At 58.3% G+C, this 20,671-nt stretch overlaps 1 protein-coding gene across 3 annotated transcripts; it reads left to right on the plus strand.

Moving 5' to 3' along the window:
• Positions 1-12,776: 12,776 nt before the first annotated feature.
• On the plus strand, positions 12,777-19,788 carry LOC309658321 (uncharacterized protein). Of its 3 annotated transcripts, none has more exons than XR_014262187.1 (3): positions 12,787-13,549; positions 14,332-14,457; positions 18,528-19,788. XR_014262187.1 is itself a non-coding variant. In XM_082456750.1 (3 exons), exons 1-3 carry the CDS (start codon positions 13,428-13,430, stop codon positions 18,688-18,690), a joined length of 384 nt encoding a protein of 127 aa, XP_082312876.1. In that variant the 5' UTR covers positions 12,820-13,427; the 3' UTR covers positions 18,691-19,788. The 3 variants fall into 3 exon arrangements, 1 of the variants encoding a protein (XP_082312876.1); XM_082456750.1 differs by having other exon boundaries at positions 12,820-13,549; positions 14,332-14,430; XR_014262186.1 differs by lacking the exon at positions 14,332-14,457 and having other exon boundaries at positions 12,777-13,549.
• The last annotated feature ends 883 nt before the right edge of the window (positions 19,789-20,671 follow it).

The following is a 20,671-nucleotide window of genomic DNA, read 5'->3' on the forward strand; positions in this document are numbered from 1 at the left end:
GATATGTGTGCCTGGGACCATCTGGTGTAGGCACACACACAGGCTAGGTATACAGGTCACATATGGGAAGTAGACTCAAAAGTTGTACATGGGGTGGGGCTCTTCTGATTTCCTGGAGTTGCTCACACGGAGCCCCCATCTTCTCACGCAGACACACACACACACCACGTACATGGGCACACACGGTAGGAAAGGTACACTGGCTGAGAATTCCTCCAGGGATCTGGACACAGGTCCCCCCCAAATACTCCCTAACAATACACGCAATCCCTGCCTGCCGTGGCCACCTTGACTGGTGGAAAGAGGTCACCTCAGGGCAGACTGTGGTGCCAGCCGGACCTTCCATTGGCTGGGACTCAGCTGACAGATTTCTCATTCAGTTGATTTATTTCTCCCCCACTCCAGTCTGAGAAGGGGTGAAGGAAACCTTCAAGCCCCCCATCCCCAAGCCCAGGCCTTAACCTTTGTGGGCCAGGGCCCTGCTCCACCTGGCCATGCCCCTCCCCTTTGGGCCCCCTCACCACAGTCCTGCCTCACTTTCTCCTTGACAAGTCTCCCTTTCCCATACCCTCCCCCCTTCCTTCAGGTTTCAACCCAGAAAGCCAAGCTCCAACTGGTCCAGGAGGGTGGATGTCCCCAGGACCCACCAGAGGCTGTTGGGGTTCAGCCCTACTCTATACGTGACTTCCCCGCAAATGGGGGATAATTCCCTGGAAGAGAGGGCCACGCAAGGAAGAGGATGAGAGTAAGTAGTAACTGGGCCTCTGTGGGTGGGGACAGCTTTGTTGATGTCCCTTATGTAGCCTCCCCCTTCTAACTGAAAAGGAGGGGGTTGTTTTGGAATATACAACATTTATTCGTTCAATCCCAATCATCTCAGACTCTTCCTGGCAAGCCAATGAAGTGAATATTGTAATTTTTACATATGGGCAACTGAGGCCCAGAAAGGGACTGCCTCTTGCCTAGGGAGGCACAGCCTGTAGGTTGCAGAGCTGGGAATCTCCCCAAGGCCTTTCCCCATCTGCTTTCACGATGGGCTTGAAGAAGCTCTCCCGCCAGCTCTCTGGCCTGCTGAGCTTCCCTCAGCTGCCAGCAGGGGGAAGCAGACGCCAGAGCCCTCCCGCTGTGGGGGCAGGCTGGCTCTCAATTCCCTCTTCCTCCCAGCCCTCCCCACATCCCAGCAGCTGAAGACTCTGCCTGGACCCCGCAGGCTGGAATCTCCACTGTCAAGATGCAGGGGCTCCAGAAGAAAGGAGTTCTTCTTAAATAAAGCCCCTAGAACTGACATCCCGACCAAGGCCTCACTCGCACGTGGTCCCTCTTTTTTTTTTTTTTTTAAACATCTTTATTGGAGTATAATTGCTTTACAGTGGTGTGTTAGTTTCTGCTTTATAACAAAATGCATCAGCTATACGTATACATACATCCCCATATCTTCTCCCTCTTGCGTCTCCCTCCCACCCTCCCTATCCCACCCCTCTAGGCGGACACAAAGCACCGAACTGATCTCCCTGTGCTCTGCGGCTGCTTCCCACTAGCTATCTATTTTACATTTAGTACTGTATATATGTCCGTGTCACTCTAAGGTCTAGCTCTACTCCTTCTTGCTGCAACACAGGCTGGCTGGCAGGCAGCCTCTGCATTCCTGAACTGGGTCAGACCAGGAGAGAGGATTCCTGGATCCCGGCCCAGTGTTTAGTCCCACCCCTACCCCAAAGTCCTCTGAATATCCCCCGGAGCCCAGCACAGGATGGGAGGGTCAGTGGGGGAAGCCCCAGTGCCCGAGCCGCCTGGTTCCTTCTGGCGTGGGAACTGCCCTCCCCACCCCACCCCAGCCCCCAGTTCCTGGGGCCCCTGCCAGTGCTGACTCATAGGGGACCCACGGCTGTGACTCAGCAGCGGCCCTTCCTGAACCTCTCCCTGAGAGATTTCTCACCCTATGTCCCTCCTGTCCCCTTGAGGGTCTCCTCAGGGACCCAGATGTAGGCTTGGTGGGTGTGTAAACCAGAAGGCCCTTCTCAGCTCCATCAACCCCTGAGCCCCAGTCCCCAAGGACCCCCAAGGCTGTGGCTATGGGTGGATATGCCTGGCTGTGGGGGTCTAGGGCAGTGCCCATGTGTGCCCAGATGTGTGCCCCAGGCAAGGCCCAGGCTGTGAGCGTGCCTTCCTCCGCACTCCACTGGAGTCTGGGCAGAGGGTGCTCCAGGTCCATGTGAGGCCCAGGCTGGGAGCTAGTTTACTCAACCACAAACCAGCTTCTCCAGCCATTTTCCCCCTCTCCGGAAATGGCAGCTCCTTTCTTCCAGCTACTCGGGCCAAAACATTTCTTAACAAATGCAATCCATTAACAAATTCAGTTACTGTCCCTTCTAAAGGCACCTAGAATCTTACCCTCTCCGGAGCCCCCATCCAGGTCCAGCCCCCATCATCTCTCCCCTGGACCTATGCAGTTGCCACCTCCTTGCTCTCCCTGTCGCAACCTCCCACAGTCTGTTCCACCGCAGCCCAAGGGCACCTGTGAACACCTTAGTCCCTCCTCTGCTCAGAACCCTCCATGGCTCCCATTTCATTCATACCAAAAGCCCAAGTCCTCCCTGCGACCCTGCACACTCTATCCTGTCCCCTCCCTCCCTCACTTCCTCTACTCTGTCCCTTATTCCCTCTACTCCAGCCACATGGGCCTCCTCACTGTTCCTCAAACACACCAGGTATTGTCCGGCCTCAGGACCTTTGCACAAGCTGTTCCCTCTGCCAAGGACTCTCTTCCCCCAGATACCCACCCACATGGCTGCCTCCCTCACCTCCTTCAGGTCTCTGCTTAAATATCATCTCCTCAGTGAGACCTTCCCTGACCCCCCTATTTAAAATCACACCCCCTTGCTTTATCCTGCTCTATTTTTTCTTTTCCATCGGCCTATCACCTTTGAACACACTATATGTTTTACTGCATATTCTTGTTTCTTGCCTGACTCCTTTAGTCACATGTCAGCTCCCTCAGGGCAGGAAGCTTTGACTTGATCACTGTTGGAGCACTGAGAGCAGAGTCTCAGACTGTTGTGTGGATGTATTGATAATTACCATGTTCCTGGCATGTTGGGGAACAAAAAAGACATAGCACCCTCCTGCCACTGTCGGGTGGGGCAGACAGTCACACAGCTAGCTGATTGCAATGAAGAGTTTTCAGCGCTGAAAGCCAGAAGCACAAGGGAGTATAGGGGAGGCATGGGGCCAGCCTGGAGGATGAGGTGCAATCAGGGAAGGCTTCTGGAGGAGGTGAGTTGAGGCAGGGCCTTGACAGCCAGTGAAGAGTTCGGATATAAGTATAGGGCAGGAAGATTTGGAGGGTTTTTATTTTTAGTTAGGTTTATTGAGGTATCATTTACATAGAGTAAAATTCAGCCCTTATACTATTCTATGAGTTTTGACAAATGCATAGAGCTGTGTAACCACTGCCTGAATCACGATATAGCAGATATAATAGGAGTATGAGGTCACGTGCACCAGGCCATGCACACAGCAATGGGGACACGGGTAGAAGCAGAGGGCCAGAGGGGAGACCAGTGTGGCTGGCTGTCCGTTGGGCTGGATTAGGACAGAGGCCTGGGCGACAGGTGGGAATGGGAAGCTTCAGGAAATGGGGCGGACAGGTCTCAGAGGTGGACCAAGTGTGGAGGTTGAGGAGGAAGGGTGGGCAGGTTGAGTCAGAGGCACCTGTGGGCACCCCGGGAGGAGATATTCAGAGAGGGAGGTCATCAATACGTGGTGGTAACCAAAGCTATGCCTAGGGAGGAGAGCATTTGAGAGGCATTTCACAAAGACTGAGGAGGAGGAGGAGGGGAAGGAGGTAGGAGAAGGGCCACCAGGAGAATGTAGTGTCTTGTGGCCAAGGAGGAAGTGGGCAAAGGTGACAGATTCTTTTTTTTTTTTTTTCTTTTTTGGTCATGTGGTGTGGCATGCAGGATCTTAGTTTCCCCACCAGGGATCAAACCCATGCCCCCTGCAGTGGAAGCATGGAGTTCTAACCACTGGACAGCCAGGGAGTTCTCAAAAGATGACAGAGTCTATATAGAGGTCGAGGACAGTGATGACTGGGAAAATTGGCCTGACTCAGCAACTTGGTGTCAGTGGCGTGATCAGGCAGCCCCTTGAGAAGTAAGGAAGGGAAGGAAACAGAGGCAGTGAGCCCAGCGTGGCACTCTCCAACACAAGTACTGTGTACTGTATACTCTAAGCCACAAACGCAATTACACGTGTGTAATTTAAAAAATTTTTAGTAGCCCCTTTGCAAAAAAGTAAAAAGAAACAGGTGAAATGAATATTGATAATATATTCAAGAATCTGCCTGCCAATGCAGGGCACACGGGTTCGAGCCCTGGTCCGGGAAGATCCCACATGCCTTGGAGCAGTTAATCCTGTGCACCACAACTACTGAGCCTGCGCTCTAGAGCCCACGAGCCACAACTACTGAAGCCCGCGTGCCTAGAGCCCGTGCTCCGCAACAAGAGAAGCCACCACAATGAGAAGCCTGCGCACTGCAACAAAGAGTAGCCCCTGCTCGCCGCAACTAGATAAAGCCCGCGCACAGCAACGAAGACCCAATGCAGCCAAAAATAAATAAATAAATAAATAAATAACAAAAAAACTAAAAAAAAAAAAAGCTTGAGGGACTTCCCTGGTGGCGCAGTGGTTAAGACTCCATGCTCCCAATGCAGGAGGCCCGGGTTCGATCCCTGGTCAGGGAACTAGATCCCACATGCATGCTGCAACCAATAGTTTGCGTGCCACAGCTAAGGAGCCCTCGAGCCACAACTAAGGAGCCTGCCTGCTGCAACTAAGACTCGGTGCAACCAAATAAATCAATAAACAAATATTTTAAAAACCCAAAACTTTAATATTTACAACATATCTCAATTTGGAATAGCCACATTTCAGGTGCCCAGTAGACAACTGACAAGTGGCAATGTCACTGGTAAAGCACAGATCTAGACAGGACCCAGTTTTGCCCTTGTATGACTCACCTCGTTCACATCTCCTTAATCCCCACCCTATCGGATCCTGTCTTTCTTAGTTGATTTCCCCCACAAAAACTTGTACACAAATGTTGATAGCAGCATTATTCATGTTAGCCAAAAAGTGAAAAATACCCAAATGTCCATTAACTGATGAATGAATTTTAAAAAATGTGGCGTATCCATACCACATATGATTTGGCAATCAAAAGGAATGAAGTTGTGATACATGCCACAACATGAATTCATCTTGAAAAGTGAATGAAGTCAGTCACAAGTCACATTATATGAGTTCATTAATATATAGAGACAGAAAGTCGTTTAGGGGTGCCAGGGGCTGGGGGAGGGGAGGGACTTGGGGAGTGACCACCTATGGGTGCTGGGTTTCTTTTGGGGGACAATGAAAAAGTTCTAAAATCGATTGTGGCAATGGTTACACAACTCTGTGAATATACTGAAAACACTGAATTATTTACTTTAAGTAGGTCGATTGTACGGTATGTGAATGTTATCTCAATAAAGCTGTTATAAAAAATATTTAACCTTAATTACTGAGTGTTTCTGTGCTCCCTTAAATTTTGCCTCCCAGTGGAGTGCCCCTCTCTTCTCAACCTAGTCCCGGCCCTGCTATTCTTCCCACACCACGCTTAAGAGGGACAGCTAAGGTGGAGAAAAGGCCCCAGGGCAGGTCCAAGGAGGGGAGGCCTGGGCGGAGAGGTAGTAAAGCCAGGGAGATGTGGCCAGATGTGCCCCCAGCGCCCTTGTTTCCTACCAGAAGTCATGGGCTTCCCTGAGTTGCAGGCTCTCCAAGGTGGGAAGAATGATGCCTCCAAAGCCCAATTCCAAGGGCCCCGGCCCACCGGCCCAACCAGACAGCCTGACTCAGTTTGCCCGCTGTATGTGTGTGACCTTCCGCTGTCCCCCTAGTGACTCAGGCTGCTTGGAAGCCCCCTCCCTGGGGATGCTCGGCTGCCCACAGTGACTTTTCACAGACATTGTGAAAGTGGGCTGGCGCCTCCCGGGCCCAGGCCGGGGTCCTGTGGACAGCCCACTAGGGCCTTGTCCCCACAGCCCGTCTCCCCCAGAGGGCCTGGGTCTGGGGGAGGGAGGTGGGGAGCTCTTCTCAAAGGGCCTTTGTGGGAGCGGCTGGGACGCTGTGGGGGGGCTGCGGGGGGACCACGCCCTGCGTGACTCACTCTTCATTGCTGGGCAGTGACTCACGCCTAGGCCCCCCTCCTGCCCGCTTGCAGCAGGTGCTGCCAGCGCCAGTTTCGGGATGGGGGCCCCCCGAAGCCAGGTTCATGCCACCTTACACCGGGCCTGTGATCTGCACTCATTTCCAGGGGTGCCCGCCCTGCCCTGCCCTCCTTGCCCTGCAGGGCTCAGACCACGGAGAAAACTTCCCACAGTCCCTCTTGTTCTTGGTGGGGTGGGGCGGGGGGCACAGCCCTGGTACTGAGATGTGCCAGCTATTATCTCACGAATGATTCGTGGAATCCCCAAACCACCGGAGTGGTAGGGCGTTCTTGCTACCTCCTTTAACAGATGAGGAAACTGAGGCTTGGTGAGATTATGACGTTTGCCCAAAGACCCAAGAAGCAGATCAAACCCAGAGTTGGGGCATACCAGAGTGATGCCCGAGTGTATATAGGTAATGATCCCAGCTGCCTTGTGCACCAGGAATGGGTTACTGCAGCCTGTAATGTTGCGTCCATTTTACTGATGAGCAAACTGAGGCAATGAGCGCCTAAGCCACACCCGAGAGTGAGAGGCTGGGACGGGATTCGAACCGATATCTGCAGCCGGGGCTTATTCCGACGCTTCGCAACCGGCCTTGAGCACCCACTTGGGGGCTGGGGCGCCCCAGCCGCCGGGCCCCTCCAGCCGCCAGGGCCAGCCGGGACCCGGCCGCCTGCCAGGCTGCCGGGCGCCGCGCCCGCCTGCATCACGCCGCTGTGAGTCACCGCGCGCGCCGGCCCCGCCCCCCGCGCCAACAAACAGCGCGTTGCCTGGCAACCGTCGCAGGTTCCCCTCCCGGGCCGCGCTCGAGGACCGGGGTTCGAGCCTCCAGCCAGGTGGAAGCTGTGAGGGGCTCCGCGAGCCGGTGGCTTTACTCAGATTAGGGATTTAGATCAGGCCTGCAGTCCTGGTTAGCACGGAGACGAGGGCGAAAGACACAGCAGTGGTTCAACGGCAGGGGGGTGGGGGTGGCGCGAGGTTGGAGTGGGGGGCGAGAACAGAGGGTCTCTAAGCCTGACCTGCCCCTGGTTCTCAGGAGGCCGGTGCCAGGGTCAGGGGATGGCACTGGAGACTCGCTGTGGGGTCAGACGTGCCCTGAGGAGCTGGGCTAGAGCTGTGGTCAAGAAGCCATTGTCCTAGAGGGATCTGGGGAGCCGACCTGGGGGTGGGGATCAGGAGGGCTGTGGTGGGAGCTTCTGGCTTTTCACCATCCCCCCACCTTCAAAGGAGCTAACACAACGAGCACGTTCTATGTTCCAAGCTCTGTTCTACACACGTGTGTACCTATGGACATTAATGTTCACAACAGCTCTCTGACATTCCACTGGTATTATTCCCATTTGACATATGGGGAAACCGAGTCATAGAGAAGCAAAATCCTTTGCCAGAAGAGCATCAAGCTTGAAACCAGGCAGGGTGACTTGGGCTCCTTTGCTCCTCTCAGTGGGTGCATGCCCCCTCTTGGGGGCCATCATATCTGTGGGAGTCTCCAGCGTGGTTATCAGTGACAAGTCCACTCGGAGCTTGAGTGGGACATGTAAGGCTGTGGTAAGGGCTGGGTGGGCTCCTTGGGGACTGTTGACACAAGGCTGTGTCCTCCAGAGGCTGTGCCAGGCCCCCTCCCAGGCTTCCAGGCTATTTGAGAGCAGGGAGAGAGTTCCCCAAGGGCCAACATCACTTCACTCTAGGCTCCCCAGGACCCATACTAGCCACCACGGAGCTGCCCACGGGACCCCTCAGGGGGCTGCATGAGGGGTTTCCCAGGGCCCCAGACCCCGTGGGGTAGGGAAAAGAGTAGGTACCAACGCTGGAGCAGGGTGGGCAGGGACATGCCCCAGCCCCACCCCTGGCTACCTTTGCATCATTTAAGAAATGTTTATTTTACTTAAATGATTGATTAAATTACCCATATGTTTGAGTGAGGAGACAGAAGTGTACAGAGTCTCTGGAGAGTGTAAAGTCAGAGGGTTATGGTGGGAGGTGAGGAAGGCTTCCTGGAGGAGGTGATGGCCTAGGACCTGAAGGATGCTCATGAGTTGGCAGGTGGGTATGAAAGGCAGGTTGGAGAGAAGGTGGGGACCTGACAAGCAGGGTCTTCTAGGTGACAAGGGGGACCATGGAGGAACTTTTTGCAGCGGATGGTAGAAGGGAGATGTGACTGGATTTAATTGGCTCTCTCTGGAGAATGGATGGAAGGAGTAAGGCTGGAAGCAAGAAGACCAGGGAGACCTGACTGTTGTAGTGTTTTCAGGCCAGAGATGATGGTGGCTCAGAAATACAGTTGCCAGATTTAGCAAATAAAAATACAGGAGACCTAGTTAAATTTGATATTCAGATATAGAGCAAGTAAAAACATTTTTTTTTTGGTTAAATATATCCCAACTATTGCATGGGACATACTGATACTAAATGATTCATTGTTTATCTGAAAATCAATTTTAACTGGGTGTCCTGTATTTTATCTGGCAAGAGTACTTGAGGGTCTCAGGGAACCCTGGGGATGGGGAAACGATAATATAACAACGATGGAGTAAATGCACTTTGAAGTGTGTACTACTATCATTCCCATTCTGCAGATAAGTAAACTGAGGCCCACAGAGTTTTTTTTTTTTTTTTTGGTACCATGTCTCTACAGTTAGTAAGTAGGTGACCCCCGATTGGAACCTAGGCATGTTGATTACAGTTCACCAGCCGATTAGAGCTGGCATCCCCCCTCCTCCCCAGGGGTGGGGTGGGGAATGGGACTTAGGCGCCAGGGTTTCCTCGGTTTCTGGTGACCCAGGTAAGAGCCTTCTTAATGTAATAGACTCCTCAACCCCCTCTTGCAGCCTGTGATCTGTGCCACCTCCTTTGCGCCTCTCCTCTCAGGATACTGAGGCAGTGGGAGGGACAGGAGTCGGCCTCAGGGGGGCTCCTCTCCCCGGCTGAGGCTCGGCCTCGGCCTCCTCCAAGCCGGGAGGATCCGCCGTCTGCACCCGCCGGCAGGGGGAGGGGGAGGGTTATTTTTACCTCCCTCCAGGCAGCCGGGGCGACAGGAAGCGAGCGCGCAGCCCGCCAGATGTGGGGAGCCAGACAGCTGGGAGCAGCCACAGCTGGACTGGCGGCCGGCTGGGGGCGGGGGGAGGCAGGGTGTGCAGAGGGCGGATCCCAGGCTCAGGTCCCCTCTTTGTTCCCGGCCGCCTCAGCCTCCCCTCTGAGGTCCCCCCCTCACTCCCATTCCCCCCTGCTCATCTCAGGGGTGGCCTCGCTGTCCCCCATCTTTGCGCCAGTGTCCCCGGTGCTCATGGGCTCTCGGGACTCGGGCGGAGAGGGGACCCTGCTTCTAGCCCCGGGGACCCCCTGGTCCCAGCAGAGTGAGGAGTGGGAGGGGGAGACAGGCCCTCGCCGGCCCTGCCTGCCACCGCCATTGTTTACCCGTCGGCTGCCTCCTAGGAAACTTAACCCGCCCGCGGTAATTTTATTTGGGAACTTCGGCCAGTTGCCATAGCAACCCCCAGTGACGTCAGAGGGGCTGGGGCCCGAAATCCCCGGGAAAGGGGGGATGGGTTTAGGGGGGGAGACCCCCAGGAGGGACCCTCCTTAACCCTGCGCCTGCCGGGCCCCAGTCAGAGGGGAGATGGCAGCCAGATGCGACACCTCTTGGGCGCCCCCATTCTGGCCCGGTGCCAAGTTAGGGTGGCCGGCCAGGCCCTGATGTCATCCAGTGCTGGGTGGGTGGTGAGTCAGTCCTCGGGTGGGGGCTGGGCCAGGCCTGGGGGGCTCTTCCTATCTAACTCCCCCCTCCCCCCCAGCACCCTGATGGACCCTGCCCTGGGGATTTCAGGCACCTGGCTGGGGGTCCCCATAGATCCCTGGGGTCTCTCTGCCCCTCTGAACTGTAGGTGGGTAGGCAAGGGCTTTTCTGGTTCTCTCAACACCAGTTTGGTAGGGTTGAATGAAAGGGTTAGTGGCAGTGAACTGGGGCCACCACACAATGTCCTTCCCCGGATGTGGGGAGTGGCTGGTGTCCTAGTGAGGGGGCAGGTGGTGGGATCCCAGCTCAGTCCATAACACAGCCTGTCACCAGGGTGATGGGAGGCAGGGGCCCTGACTGGCAAGGAGGAGCACAGCACCAGCCTGGGGCTGGGCTGGGAGGAGCCACCCTAACCACAGTGACGTGGGACTTCCTCGGCAGGGCCTGTTTGATGTCTCTGTGTGCAGCGTTGCCATGGGGCCAGGCAGGCGGCCCTGCGTATGAGCCGGGGTGACCTACAGGGTGACTGAGTCTGTCAGGGTCCTTTGACCCAGCTCCCCCAACCCAGGTCTGCATGACTGCGTAAACCTGGCGTACCTATGTGAACATGCTTATCCAGCTTTGACCCTGCCTCAGGCCCTGGACCAGGAAGGACATGGTGCAGCTCATCTCTGAATCTCATAACAACTGCAAAAGGCACATTTTCAGGCCCATTTTACAGATAAAGAAACTGAGGCTCAGAGAGGTGTGATTACTTGGCCAAAGACATCCAGCTAGAAGCTGGGGAGCAAAAATTGGAAACTCAGTTTTTCCACTCTGCTCCCCCACCCCCCACCATCACACTGGTCTCCTCGCTGTTTCTCAAATACTCCAGGAACTTCCTGCCTCAGGGCCTTTGCACTGGCTGTTCCCTCTCTACCTGAAACTCTCTTCCTCCAGATGTCTGCATGGCTTCTCCCTTACCTCCTATAAATCTTTGTTCAAATGTCACCTCCTCCTCAGGGTAGCCTTTCCTGACCTGGCCCCCACCACCTCCCTCCTCATCTCCTTTGCCCCCTTCTATTCTCTCCCTAACACATACCACCCAACACACCATGTATCTTTATACCTGTCTATTTATTGTGTATTTCCCCATAGATGTGGACTCCATGAGGGCAGGGTTTTTTTTCTGGCTTGTTCTCTGCTGTGTTCCCAGTGCCCAGAACGGCACCTGGCACACAGCAGGCACTCAAGAATGTTTGAAGAATGAACAAATGGGCGTGTGTGTATGCCCTGTGCCACTTGACCGCTTGGCCTGGTCTCACCCTGGCCCTGTCCTCTCACCCCTCCCCGTCATTACAAAGGATCAGTTGGCCACTTTGGAGAGCTCCGATCCCTGTTGGCTGCTGTCCCTGGGTAAATTGGCCGGCTCAGGACGAGGGTGTGTGTGTGTGGTGGGGGCAAATGTCAGGAATCCAGATGGAGGGCTGAGGGCACCGGGAGGACCCTCCAAACTTGGGCTGAGGGATGCTGAGCTGTGGTGGTCCAAGCCACGTGCAGGGAAACGGCAGAATGGCTTACATGGGCTCAGGGCCTTTGGCACAGGTATCCCTGGAGGCCATCGTGGAGGAGGCATTTCCCCTAAATGTGTGCCCGATTGGACTAACAAGGAGAGGAGGATGGTTCTGGATGGGAGACCTTGCCCTGCGGTGTAAAGGTAGTGTTCTGTAGGGGCGGCGTGGAGGGGGTGCCCCACTGTAATTTGGTCACTGTATGCTTCTGGAATGATGTGTGTGTGTGTGTGTGTGTGTGTGTGTGTGTGTGTGTGTGTGTGTGTGTGTGTGTCCACAGGAAGACTCTGGACCCTGGGAACTCCATTCCCCTGTTTGTAGCTGCTCAGGAAGCCATGTGGCGAGTGCCGCACCCCCTCTGGGCCCCACCCTGAGTCGGGGAATTCTGTGCCACCCCAAATCTCCCCCTGGGGCCCCACAGGCGGCTCTGCCCCCTCCTGCCCCAACCTGCCAGATCCTGCAGCCTGGGCCAGCCTGCCCCTTGGGCCCCAGAGAGAAGAAAGACCCAGGAGCCCCCAGGGCTGGGCCCCATGGGATAGTAGCTAGGTGTGGCTTCTGCCCCCCTCTCCGCAATCCCACCAAGATCCAAAGTAGGAGCCTATTGAGCTGAACTGAGAAATGAGGGACTCTGGAGGAATTCTGGGGTGCAAGGTGACCCAGAGGCACCCAACCAGCCCCTCCAGTCTTCTGCCTGGGTCTGCTGCTGGGTCACCCCCTCCCCATCCCAGCTTTAGTCTTATTGCCTGGGAAGTGGGGTGGTGAAGAATCTGACCCTCAGCCCTAATTATATGACTTCGGAAATGTTGGAGTGGGAGAAAAACTGTCTCCCAAAGCAATGCTCACACAGGTCTGGGAAGGGTCCTCTGGCTGCAGAACCTTGCTGTGGCATCATGGTGGTGGTGGTGGTCTGGAGGCCATTGGCCCCAGTCCCATCTTGGAGAGGGCAAAGTGGCATCCAGGCATGCCCAAGGAGGCTGGCTTGGCATCAGAGGGCACCCCGCCCCCCCTTTGCTGAGTTTTGTTCCCGGCCCCCCACCTGGGCACAGGGCCAGGCCCCAAGGCAGGGCCCCGTCCTGGGGAACAATGCCTCCGTGTTCCTCCTCCCAGTGGAGGGGAGGTCGGTGGAGGATGAGGTGGGACAGACACGCATGCAGGGAAGGAGGGAGGGATCCAGGGAGGGCCTCTCTCCCAGGGATACTCCAGGAGCTGGGGAGTTTCCCAGAGGCCCTGGGTGTGTGCCGGGAAGCCTGAGGGGGGAGGGGACCTAGACCAGGGACCACCTGGACTGGGGTCAGAAAGTCTTCAATGGCAGCAGGAGAGGGTTGGGTGGGATAAAAGGAGGGACTTCCTGAGGCTAAAGAATGCACTGTGGAACTGGAAAGAGTGGGGATTCGTGTTTGGCAGAATCCCAGAATACCCAGGCCCATGCCCTCCCAGGGAAGGGAGGGGTCCGCGGTGGCAGTGTGACCCCCTTCCATCTCCCCTCCCCTTGTCTACGGCCTCCTGGGTTTCTCTCCCTGCCTAGGGCAGGACCTAGGCCAAGAGGAGTTTCGGAGGTGCGATGTGAATTAGGACCCCTGCTCCCGCCCTATCCCAGCAGGAAGAGCCTTCGCTGAAAAACTGGGGCTAGACCCCGAGTCCAGGACCCAGAGGGAGGAGTTGGGCTGAGTATGGGGCCCAGGAAGAGTTGGGACAAGGGAGGAGAAAGTTGGGGCTGAGTTGGGGACGGGACTGAGTTGGGGGACCGGAGAAAGAAAGTGGGGGCGGACCGGCTCCGGGGGCACATGACGGCGGCGCCCGCCCCGCCCCGCGCCCGCCCCCTGCCCGGCCGCGGGGGAGGAGACGGGGAGGTTTTAAAAGCGATTCGACCCCGCGGCGGGCCGGCCAGTGAGTGGGATGGAGCGCGGTCGGCGACCGCCCCCGGCTTGTTTCGGCCCCGCCGCCCGCCCGCCTGTGTCTCCGCCGGCCGGGCCGGGGCGGCGGCCGGAGCCCCGAGTGCCGGCTCCCCTCCCCCGTGGGTGAGTCAGGGAGGGAACCGGGAGGGAGGCGGCGGCGCCGTGGTGGCGGCGGCAACTTTTCCGCGCCGGACTCTTGGGCTGAGTGGGGGTGCGCCCGGCGGGTCCCCCGGCCCTTGGCGAGGGGGAGGGCGCCGCCCCGCGCCCCGCCGCCGGTGGCTGGGGGAGGACCGCGGGGCCCGTGTATCTGGTGGTGGTGGCGACGGAGTCCCGGGGCGCCCCCTACAGAGCGGGGGGAGGGCGGCCCACCTCTACCCCGTCCCGTGGGGTCCGCCGCGGCCCCCCAACCACTCCCCCCGCCAGGAGACTCCTGCGAGTGTGGTGGGGAGGACGGGTCCCAACGCGACCGGCGCAGGTCGAGGTGGGCAGGAGTTGGCCGCAGGGTGGGAGGGTATGTGCCTCGCTTGGGGTGGAGGGAATGGCCCCTGGGGGTGCATGTCTGGGCTTTGTGGGTCGGGGTCTCCCAGAGTTATGTGGATGCGGGTGGGAGACAGTGGTTCAAGTTTTTGACATGTCAGTCAGTGAGTGAGGGGAAGGCCTTCCACAGAGGAGAGGGCTGGGGCCCAGCAGTACAGCCTGGGCTTAGGAGGGCTTGGGGGACCCTCTCCTCCCTTCCCACTCCTTCTGGCCCAGTGGAGAAGGGCTCATTCATAGGAAGGGGGCCAGATTTGGGAGATTCCTGGAGGGCTGACTCCCCAGCCCTGTGTAGCTTGGGGTCCCCGTGCCCTCGGGAGGCAGGAAGAGGGTGAAAGGACCCAGACTGAACCCCGACCCCTTCATCCTAGCCCCAGACTGACCTCTGACCCCAGCACCGGACTTGACTGCTACCAAAGCCCCCAGCCGTACACTGACTGTCCTATGCAACCCAGCCAGGCCCAGACCCAGTGAGTGGCCTCTTGAATGCCTTGGAGGTGCAGTTGGCTCCCTGTCACCTGTCCCCTCTGCCCCAGCCCCAACCAGCTGCCTGTCCATGGCTGGTGGTATATGAGGGTGAGGCTGGGATGTGTGGGACCCTTGGCATGAGGGGTGTCCTCTGGCAGCCCTGCCCATGCCAGCGTGAGCTGGAGGGCAGTACCCAACAGGTGCCCAGGCTTAGAGGCGAGGTGATGTAGGACACACCCTGTCCGCTCGCCCACGCACCCTGCCCGGGCCAGCCGGTGCGCATGTGTTCACATGCCGCCGTCCTGGGAAGGCATGGGCCCTAGGGCCTGGTGCCAGCTCTGTCCTAGCGCCCAGGGGGCACCCATTGCCCTCTGTCCTTGCAGGATGTCCTCTGGGAGCTCCCTCAAGACCCCAAAGGGCAAGTCTTGTCTGTGGGCCTGGAGGGGGCCCTAAAATAGCTGCTAGCCTGGCTCGGGGCTGGCACGCGGAGCACATGCGTGACAGGGCGTGTCCGGGGGGGTCGGGCCTGTCTGTGCTGGCCCGGCCTCTGAGTCTCGCAGACCCTTGCTCACCGGAAAGAAACAGCAGAGGCGGATGCTCCAGGGGTCCTCCCTGGGACCCCCCTACCAACCCCTGCCTGTTGTAAGTGGAGGCCAGATGTTCTGTGCAGGCCGCAGCTGCGGGGCAAACCCCTGTCCCATTTGCAGTCACAGGGTCACTGGCCCCATGGGTGCAGTGGGATGACCTGTTCTCCGGGGGCCCAGGTGATGCTTTGATATACCGTAAGGCACTTTTCAGAGTTTGCCCTTCACTTTGGGAGGCTGGGTGGGGGAGCCTGTCCGAAGTGAAGGAGACCGCAAGGAACCCTGGGCGGTCTGAAGAAAACCCCTTCCGGCCCCTCTCTGGGCTGGCGGGCCGGCCCTTTCCCACTTTGGATACACTTTATGCCAGGATCAGGCCTGGCTTTTCCTTAGACTTCCCGCATGATCTTGGGCCTGGTTCTGAATCCTCTGGGCCTCAGTTTCTCCATCTGTATATGGGAAGCATTGGGAAAAACGAGCGGAGAGAAGTGTGTGCTTCCCTTCCCTGTCCTGGGCCCTCACTTTCAGATCCCTTGGAGGGCACTCTGGCCACCTTCCCTCCTGCCATTGGGTGTCCTGGGTGAACACGGAGGTGTGCCTGGGGGAAGGCCAGTCCCCCGGGACGGACGTACTCGGAAGCCAGTGGGTGTGGGTGTGTGAGAATCCTTGGGCAGAGAAGGACACCGCCATGCTGGGCACAGCTGAGTCATGCTCTAGCGGCGCCTTGCCCCAGGGTGCTGGAGCTGGCGCCACCCTGGGTGTGGTCACTGAGCTGTGGCCCTGGGCAGAGCAGGCCTGGGTGGTCTGGGATGGGGTCCTGGATGGTGAGGGGCCAGGGAACTGACTTCTGAGATGCTAAGCCCCTTGGCCTCCCTCTGGCCTCGGTCAGGCGTCATCGTCCAGGACCATGGTCACCCACACCCTGAGAATACCTTGGGGAGCCAGGGAATCCTGACCTTTGGGCCTGGGAATTGTCAGGGTGCTATAGGAGGGCGACAGGGCCTGGAAGCCAGCAGCTGCCTTCAAGGCCAGTGGCCCCCAAAAGGCAGGCCAGGAGGCCAGGACAAGGATAAGGCAGAGATGGACATGGCAGTAGGGTGTACCCCTCAGTCAAGGGCCCAAAGTGTGGATGTTAGGGGTCCCCTGAGAATTCTGTCACTGGTCTAAGGGGGATTAAAGTTGAAGGCAGGGGTTGGAGCGCGGCGTGGCCGGGCACCATGGGGGCTGGGATGTGACTTGCATGGTTCCCCTATTTATAACAAGTGATTCAGTCCTCACTTACTCACCCCTTCCTGAGCCTGCCCCCCTTCCCCGAGCCCTGGGTGGGCAGCGGGGCCCACCCACTTACCAGTGCCCTGCCTTCCTCCAGCCGGGTGCCAACCTCTGAGGGCTGCCCATCGGGCCGGTTGTTATGGTGGCCACGTTGGGCTGGGGGTGAGGGGTGGGAGGCGGGTGGTCAGGCGGCACTTGGCTGGGCAGCCCAGGTTAGCGGCTGGCTCGGGGCCTGGCCTAGGGAGCCTCTGCGGAGAGTCTGGGCCCATTAGGCAAAGCGTTAGTGACAGGCTGGGAGGGCGGGCAGCAGCGGCAGGCAGGGCGGGGCCTGCAGCCCTTGGTATTTTCCGATCCCAGCTGCTCTGAGAGGGTGGAAAGTATTTGGGGACCAGGCTTGGGGGCGGTGGTGGTGGCGCCCCCGGCGGAAGCTGCCCCTGATTCATTCTTGGAGCATGGGGTTGGGGGGGGGGGCAGGCATTACAGAGTATGTCTCACGAGTCCACGCCCTGTCTGCAGAGCGTACTCAGACATACATCCATACATCCATCCATCCATCGGTGTGGCCTGGGGCCTGCTGTGCTCCCCGGGCCCAGGGCCCTTCCTCCCCACAATGCCTCCAGCTGCCAGGAGCTTGGCCCTCCTTGGACACCATCTCCCCAGAGCCTGAGAGACGCGCCTATGGTAACGGGGGCCCTGCTTCTGGGCACCTGCATGATGGTGCCCCCTCCACTCGAGAACCAGGCCTTTTGCGCCTGCGGGGATGGGGAGTGGCCTTGGCCCCGGCCCGGGGCTCTGTGCAGGGGAAACCCCACAGGAAACGGGCCTGGCCAAATGGCCGCCCTTCCCGTTCTCGTCCCTGGGACACGAATGTGCTGTCTCACTTCCGGAGGCGGCCCAGGGAGGCCGGCCGCCCTGCGGGGCCTTGTCTGCTCCTGGTTGGTGCCCCTAAACCTTGAGGGAACAGGGCTGGGCTAGGGCCCGACCGTAAAGCGGGTGGCCGGTGTACGTATGTGTGTATGGAGGGGCGGAGGCACAGAGCCGGACACCTCGCTCCACCTGTCTCCCAGCGGTGGCCACCGCCTACCACATCTGGACGCTGGGGTCCTACCCGTGTGCAGCGTCTTCAGTGCCGTCATCCTTCCTGTTTATGCCTGGTGAATGATGACAGAGTAGCCCCATCCTAATTACACACGCACTCGCGGGATCCTTACCATGACATTATCCCTGCTTTGCCGATGGGGAGACGGAGGCCCAGAGAGACTGAGTGACTTGAGAGTCACCCAGCTGGGAAGCTGCAAAGCCAGGGTTCAAATGCAGCTGGACTGGCTCCAGAGTTGGATCTCCTAACCGCAGGGCTCTCATCATATGGGAGGTCTCTGTTTACTGAACACAGGACTGGCTTCATGGGCGTGTGACCTGTGCCATTCACAGGGTCACCCGCCACTGGGAAGGACCTGGAGCGTGGTTTCATGCTCTGCTGTCGTCTTGAAATTCTTCATTTGTGAACAAGGGGCCCCAAGTTTTCATTTTGCACTGAGTCCCACAAATTCTGTAGGTGGTCTTGGTGCCAGGTACTTGCTAGGCAGCACTCTCGGTGAAACCTCACCATGCTATGTGGTAGAGACTCTTGGCTGCATTTTACGGATGGGGAAACTGAGGCTTGGAGGGCATTTGGGAAACTGCCGAGCTGGGATTTGCACCTCGAGCCTGGGTCCGGTGCCCTGGGGGCGTGCGTGCCTCGAGGGAGAGCTGGGCGCCCGCTGCCGGCATCCGCTCACTCTGGTGGGGCGCGGGCTGAGGCCTGAACACCAAGGAGACAGGGCCACGCGGGGTGGCCCTGGTGGTTTCCTCCTGCCCTTCAGGCTTCTAGGAAGTGGCGCCAGCTGGGGTGAGATCACTTCCTCACCCTCCTGCCTGCCACCCCCTCAGCTTCCTCTCCCCATGGCCCCAGTTAGCCTGCCCAGGGCTCAGTGGTGGGGGTGGTGAAGAAAGGGAGGGGGGACCTGGCTCTGGGAGCTCCTGCAGCCTCCTTGGCTGAAAGTGACCCTCTGGGTATCTCTGCCTCTCTGGGCCTGGGAGGCATGGCTGGGGCTGGGGGTATCCAGCCTGGTGGTCTAGCTCTCTCTTTAGCTGCTGCTTCACGTGGGGAAAAAGGGCTTCCCTGCAAGACCTCAAAGGATGGCAGCAAGTGGGGACCTGAAGGGCAGATGTCCTCAAATCTCATTACCTCCTTTTGTCTCTCCTAGGTGCCAGCTGCTGGCCCTGCCCGGTGCCCCCCCACCCCTGTGCCATGGCCGGCTGGGGTTCCTGGGGATGGGATTTGCTGCCTGTCACAAATCACATTGCCAGGGATTTCCAACCGACCCTGAGCCCTGCCTCTGGGGCCACCGCTGTCACTGCTTCCGCTGAGGACATTGACCCAGGGATGGGGATGGGGTGGCAGAGAGGCCTCCACCGCCTGTGTCTGGCCTGGGGAGCAGGGCTTAGCTGCTTGTGAGCAGGTCCACAGCAAGTCGTGTTCACAGTGGCTAAGTTCCGCCCCCCGGGGCCCCGCCTCCTCTGGCCCTGCCACCTCTCCCCTCCGCCTGCCTGTCCGACCTCCGGGCCTCTCTGGGCTCTGCCTCCCGTGCCTACTGAGCTGAAACACAGTTGATTTGTGCAGACTGGCTCAGTTCAGCAGGAACAGGAGTCAAGCCCCCTTGGAGTCTTCGGCCCCTGCCTTCCTTGGGTGGGCCAGTCGCTGCCTGGGAGAAGAGATGAGGACCCTGCCCTGGACCTGTGTCTGGAGGAGGAACTTGGGGACGAGTGGAGCCTGGGATGGGATGGGTGAACCCAGCTGTCTGCTGCAGGTCCCCTCCTCCAATTCTGCACTTGGGGACCCTCACACAGTCCCATCTCAGGCTGGGCTGTGTTCCCAGGGAGGATGGGTAGGCAGGCGGGTGGCCAGCCTTTCCATGAAAAAAGGAAGCCAGCTGTGTCCCCGCCTGGCCGACCCTTGGCCCCTCCTCTCCCAAGCCTGGTGGGGGGATGGCTGGCTCGCATCTTCCCAGCAGTCAGTTACCCAAGAGGAAGCTGCCTTGGGCCCCCAGACCGTTAAATGCCAACTCCGGGCTTCCGGAACCAGGCTGGCCTGACCTGAACCTGCCTGGCCCCTTCTCCCTGGGCCCTGCGGCTTCCTAACTTGGGAGGGAGGAGCCATGACACCCTCCTGGCACGTGGGGCAGGGAATGAGGTCCCTGTGGGCCCAAAGGACACAAGCAGGCCCGCTCAGTCCTTGGGTGGTCCCAGGGCATGGACGTGTTGAGACTTTGTCCATCATCAGATGGAATGGGGCTCTTTTGGGGGTGAGACTGGGGAGGCAGAGTGAAGCCCCCCAGGCTGTCAGAGTTGGCTCAGTGTACCCCTGTTCCACTGGGGCAGGGGCAGACAGCAGCTTGGGGAAGTCTATGCTGTGTGTCGAGCCTGTTGTTCCATTAAATAAAAGCTGCCCCCTGCCTCATTCCTGAAGGTCTGGTGGTTTGTGATTTATTCTGGCCTCCAACCCTGGAGTTTCTGGCTTTTTGACTGGGGAGGGTTGATTGGTCTGAATTTACTGTCCTGGCATCCTGGGCTCCTGACTTCACAGGATGCCCATCCCTGTCCCACCTGCTCTGAGGAAGGTGATAATTTAGTCACATGGGTGGAAAGGGTGCCCTTGTCATGGAAAGGTGACCTTGAGGAGTGTCCTTGGGATGGGTGTTGACCCCGCATGAAACCCTGGGCTGGAGGGACTGACTTTCAGGGTTGGTGTGGTGACAGGGAGGACTGTTCTTGGAGGACTTAGATGGGATCATGATGAGGCATGCCCCACATCCAGGGCCGGGTGTGGGAGAGAATGGGACCCAATCTAAGCTGGTGGCTGGGGGTGACCCTGAGGGAAACACTGGACATTTGGGGATACCTGGGACCTGAAGGTTTTGATCTAGTGACATTTGGGGATGACTTAGACGTAAGGGACAACTTGGGCTGGGGGTGAGATTTGGGATGTCTGGTATCTGAGAAGGCTGGTGGGGAACTTGGGCTTGAAGTGTTTATGTGGGCCCAAGGGGGACATCTGGCTGTGACTGGGACCTGAGTCGCGCCCTAGGTCTGTGGGAAACATCTATCTGTAGATGACTTTGAGAGGTGAGGGGCACAGTACGGGGCACCCCAGGTCTGAGGATGTTTGGAGGCAGCTGGGACCACAAGGGCCAAAGCTGATGTAGAGTGCTCAGAACTGCCACTCCTACCCTCCCAGGCCTACAGGCGGCACTAAGGAGCGTGCGGGTCAGCGTGGGGGTGGGGGGTGGGGGGGGTCTCCCCGCACTTACCTGCGGGAATGCGTGAGGCGGGGCAGGAGGTGGGACCGCCT

This window comes from Balaenoptera physalus, assembly GCF_965194825.1.
Source record: "Balaenoptera physalus genome assembly, chromosome: 3".
Classification (NCBI taxonomy): domain Eukaryota; kingdom Metazoa; phylum Chordata; class Mammalia; order Artiodactyla; family Balaenopteridae; genus Balaenoptera; species Balaenoptera physalus.

Excerpts from the sequence above, each read along its gene's own strand:
- LOC309658321 (XM_082456750.1), top strand. The coding sequence starts at position 13,428 with ATGGAGCGCGGTCGGCGACCGCCCCCGGCTTGTTTCGGCCCCGCCGCC. Across the intron at positions 13,550-14,331 it reads CCGGCTCCCCTCCCCCGTGG|CCCCAGACTGACCTCTGACC; the intron begins GTGAGTCAGGGA and ends CCTTCATCCTAG. Across the intron at positions 14,431-18,527 it reads CCCAGCCAGGCCCAGACCCA|GTGCCAGCTGCTGGCCCTGC; the intron begins GTGAGTGGCCTC and ends TGTCTCTCCTAG.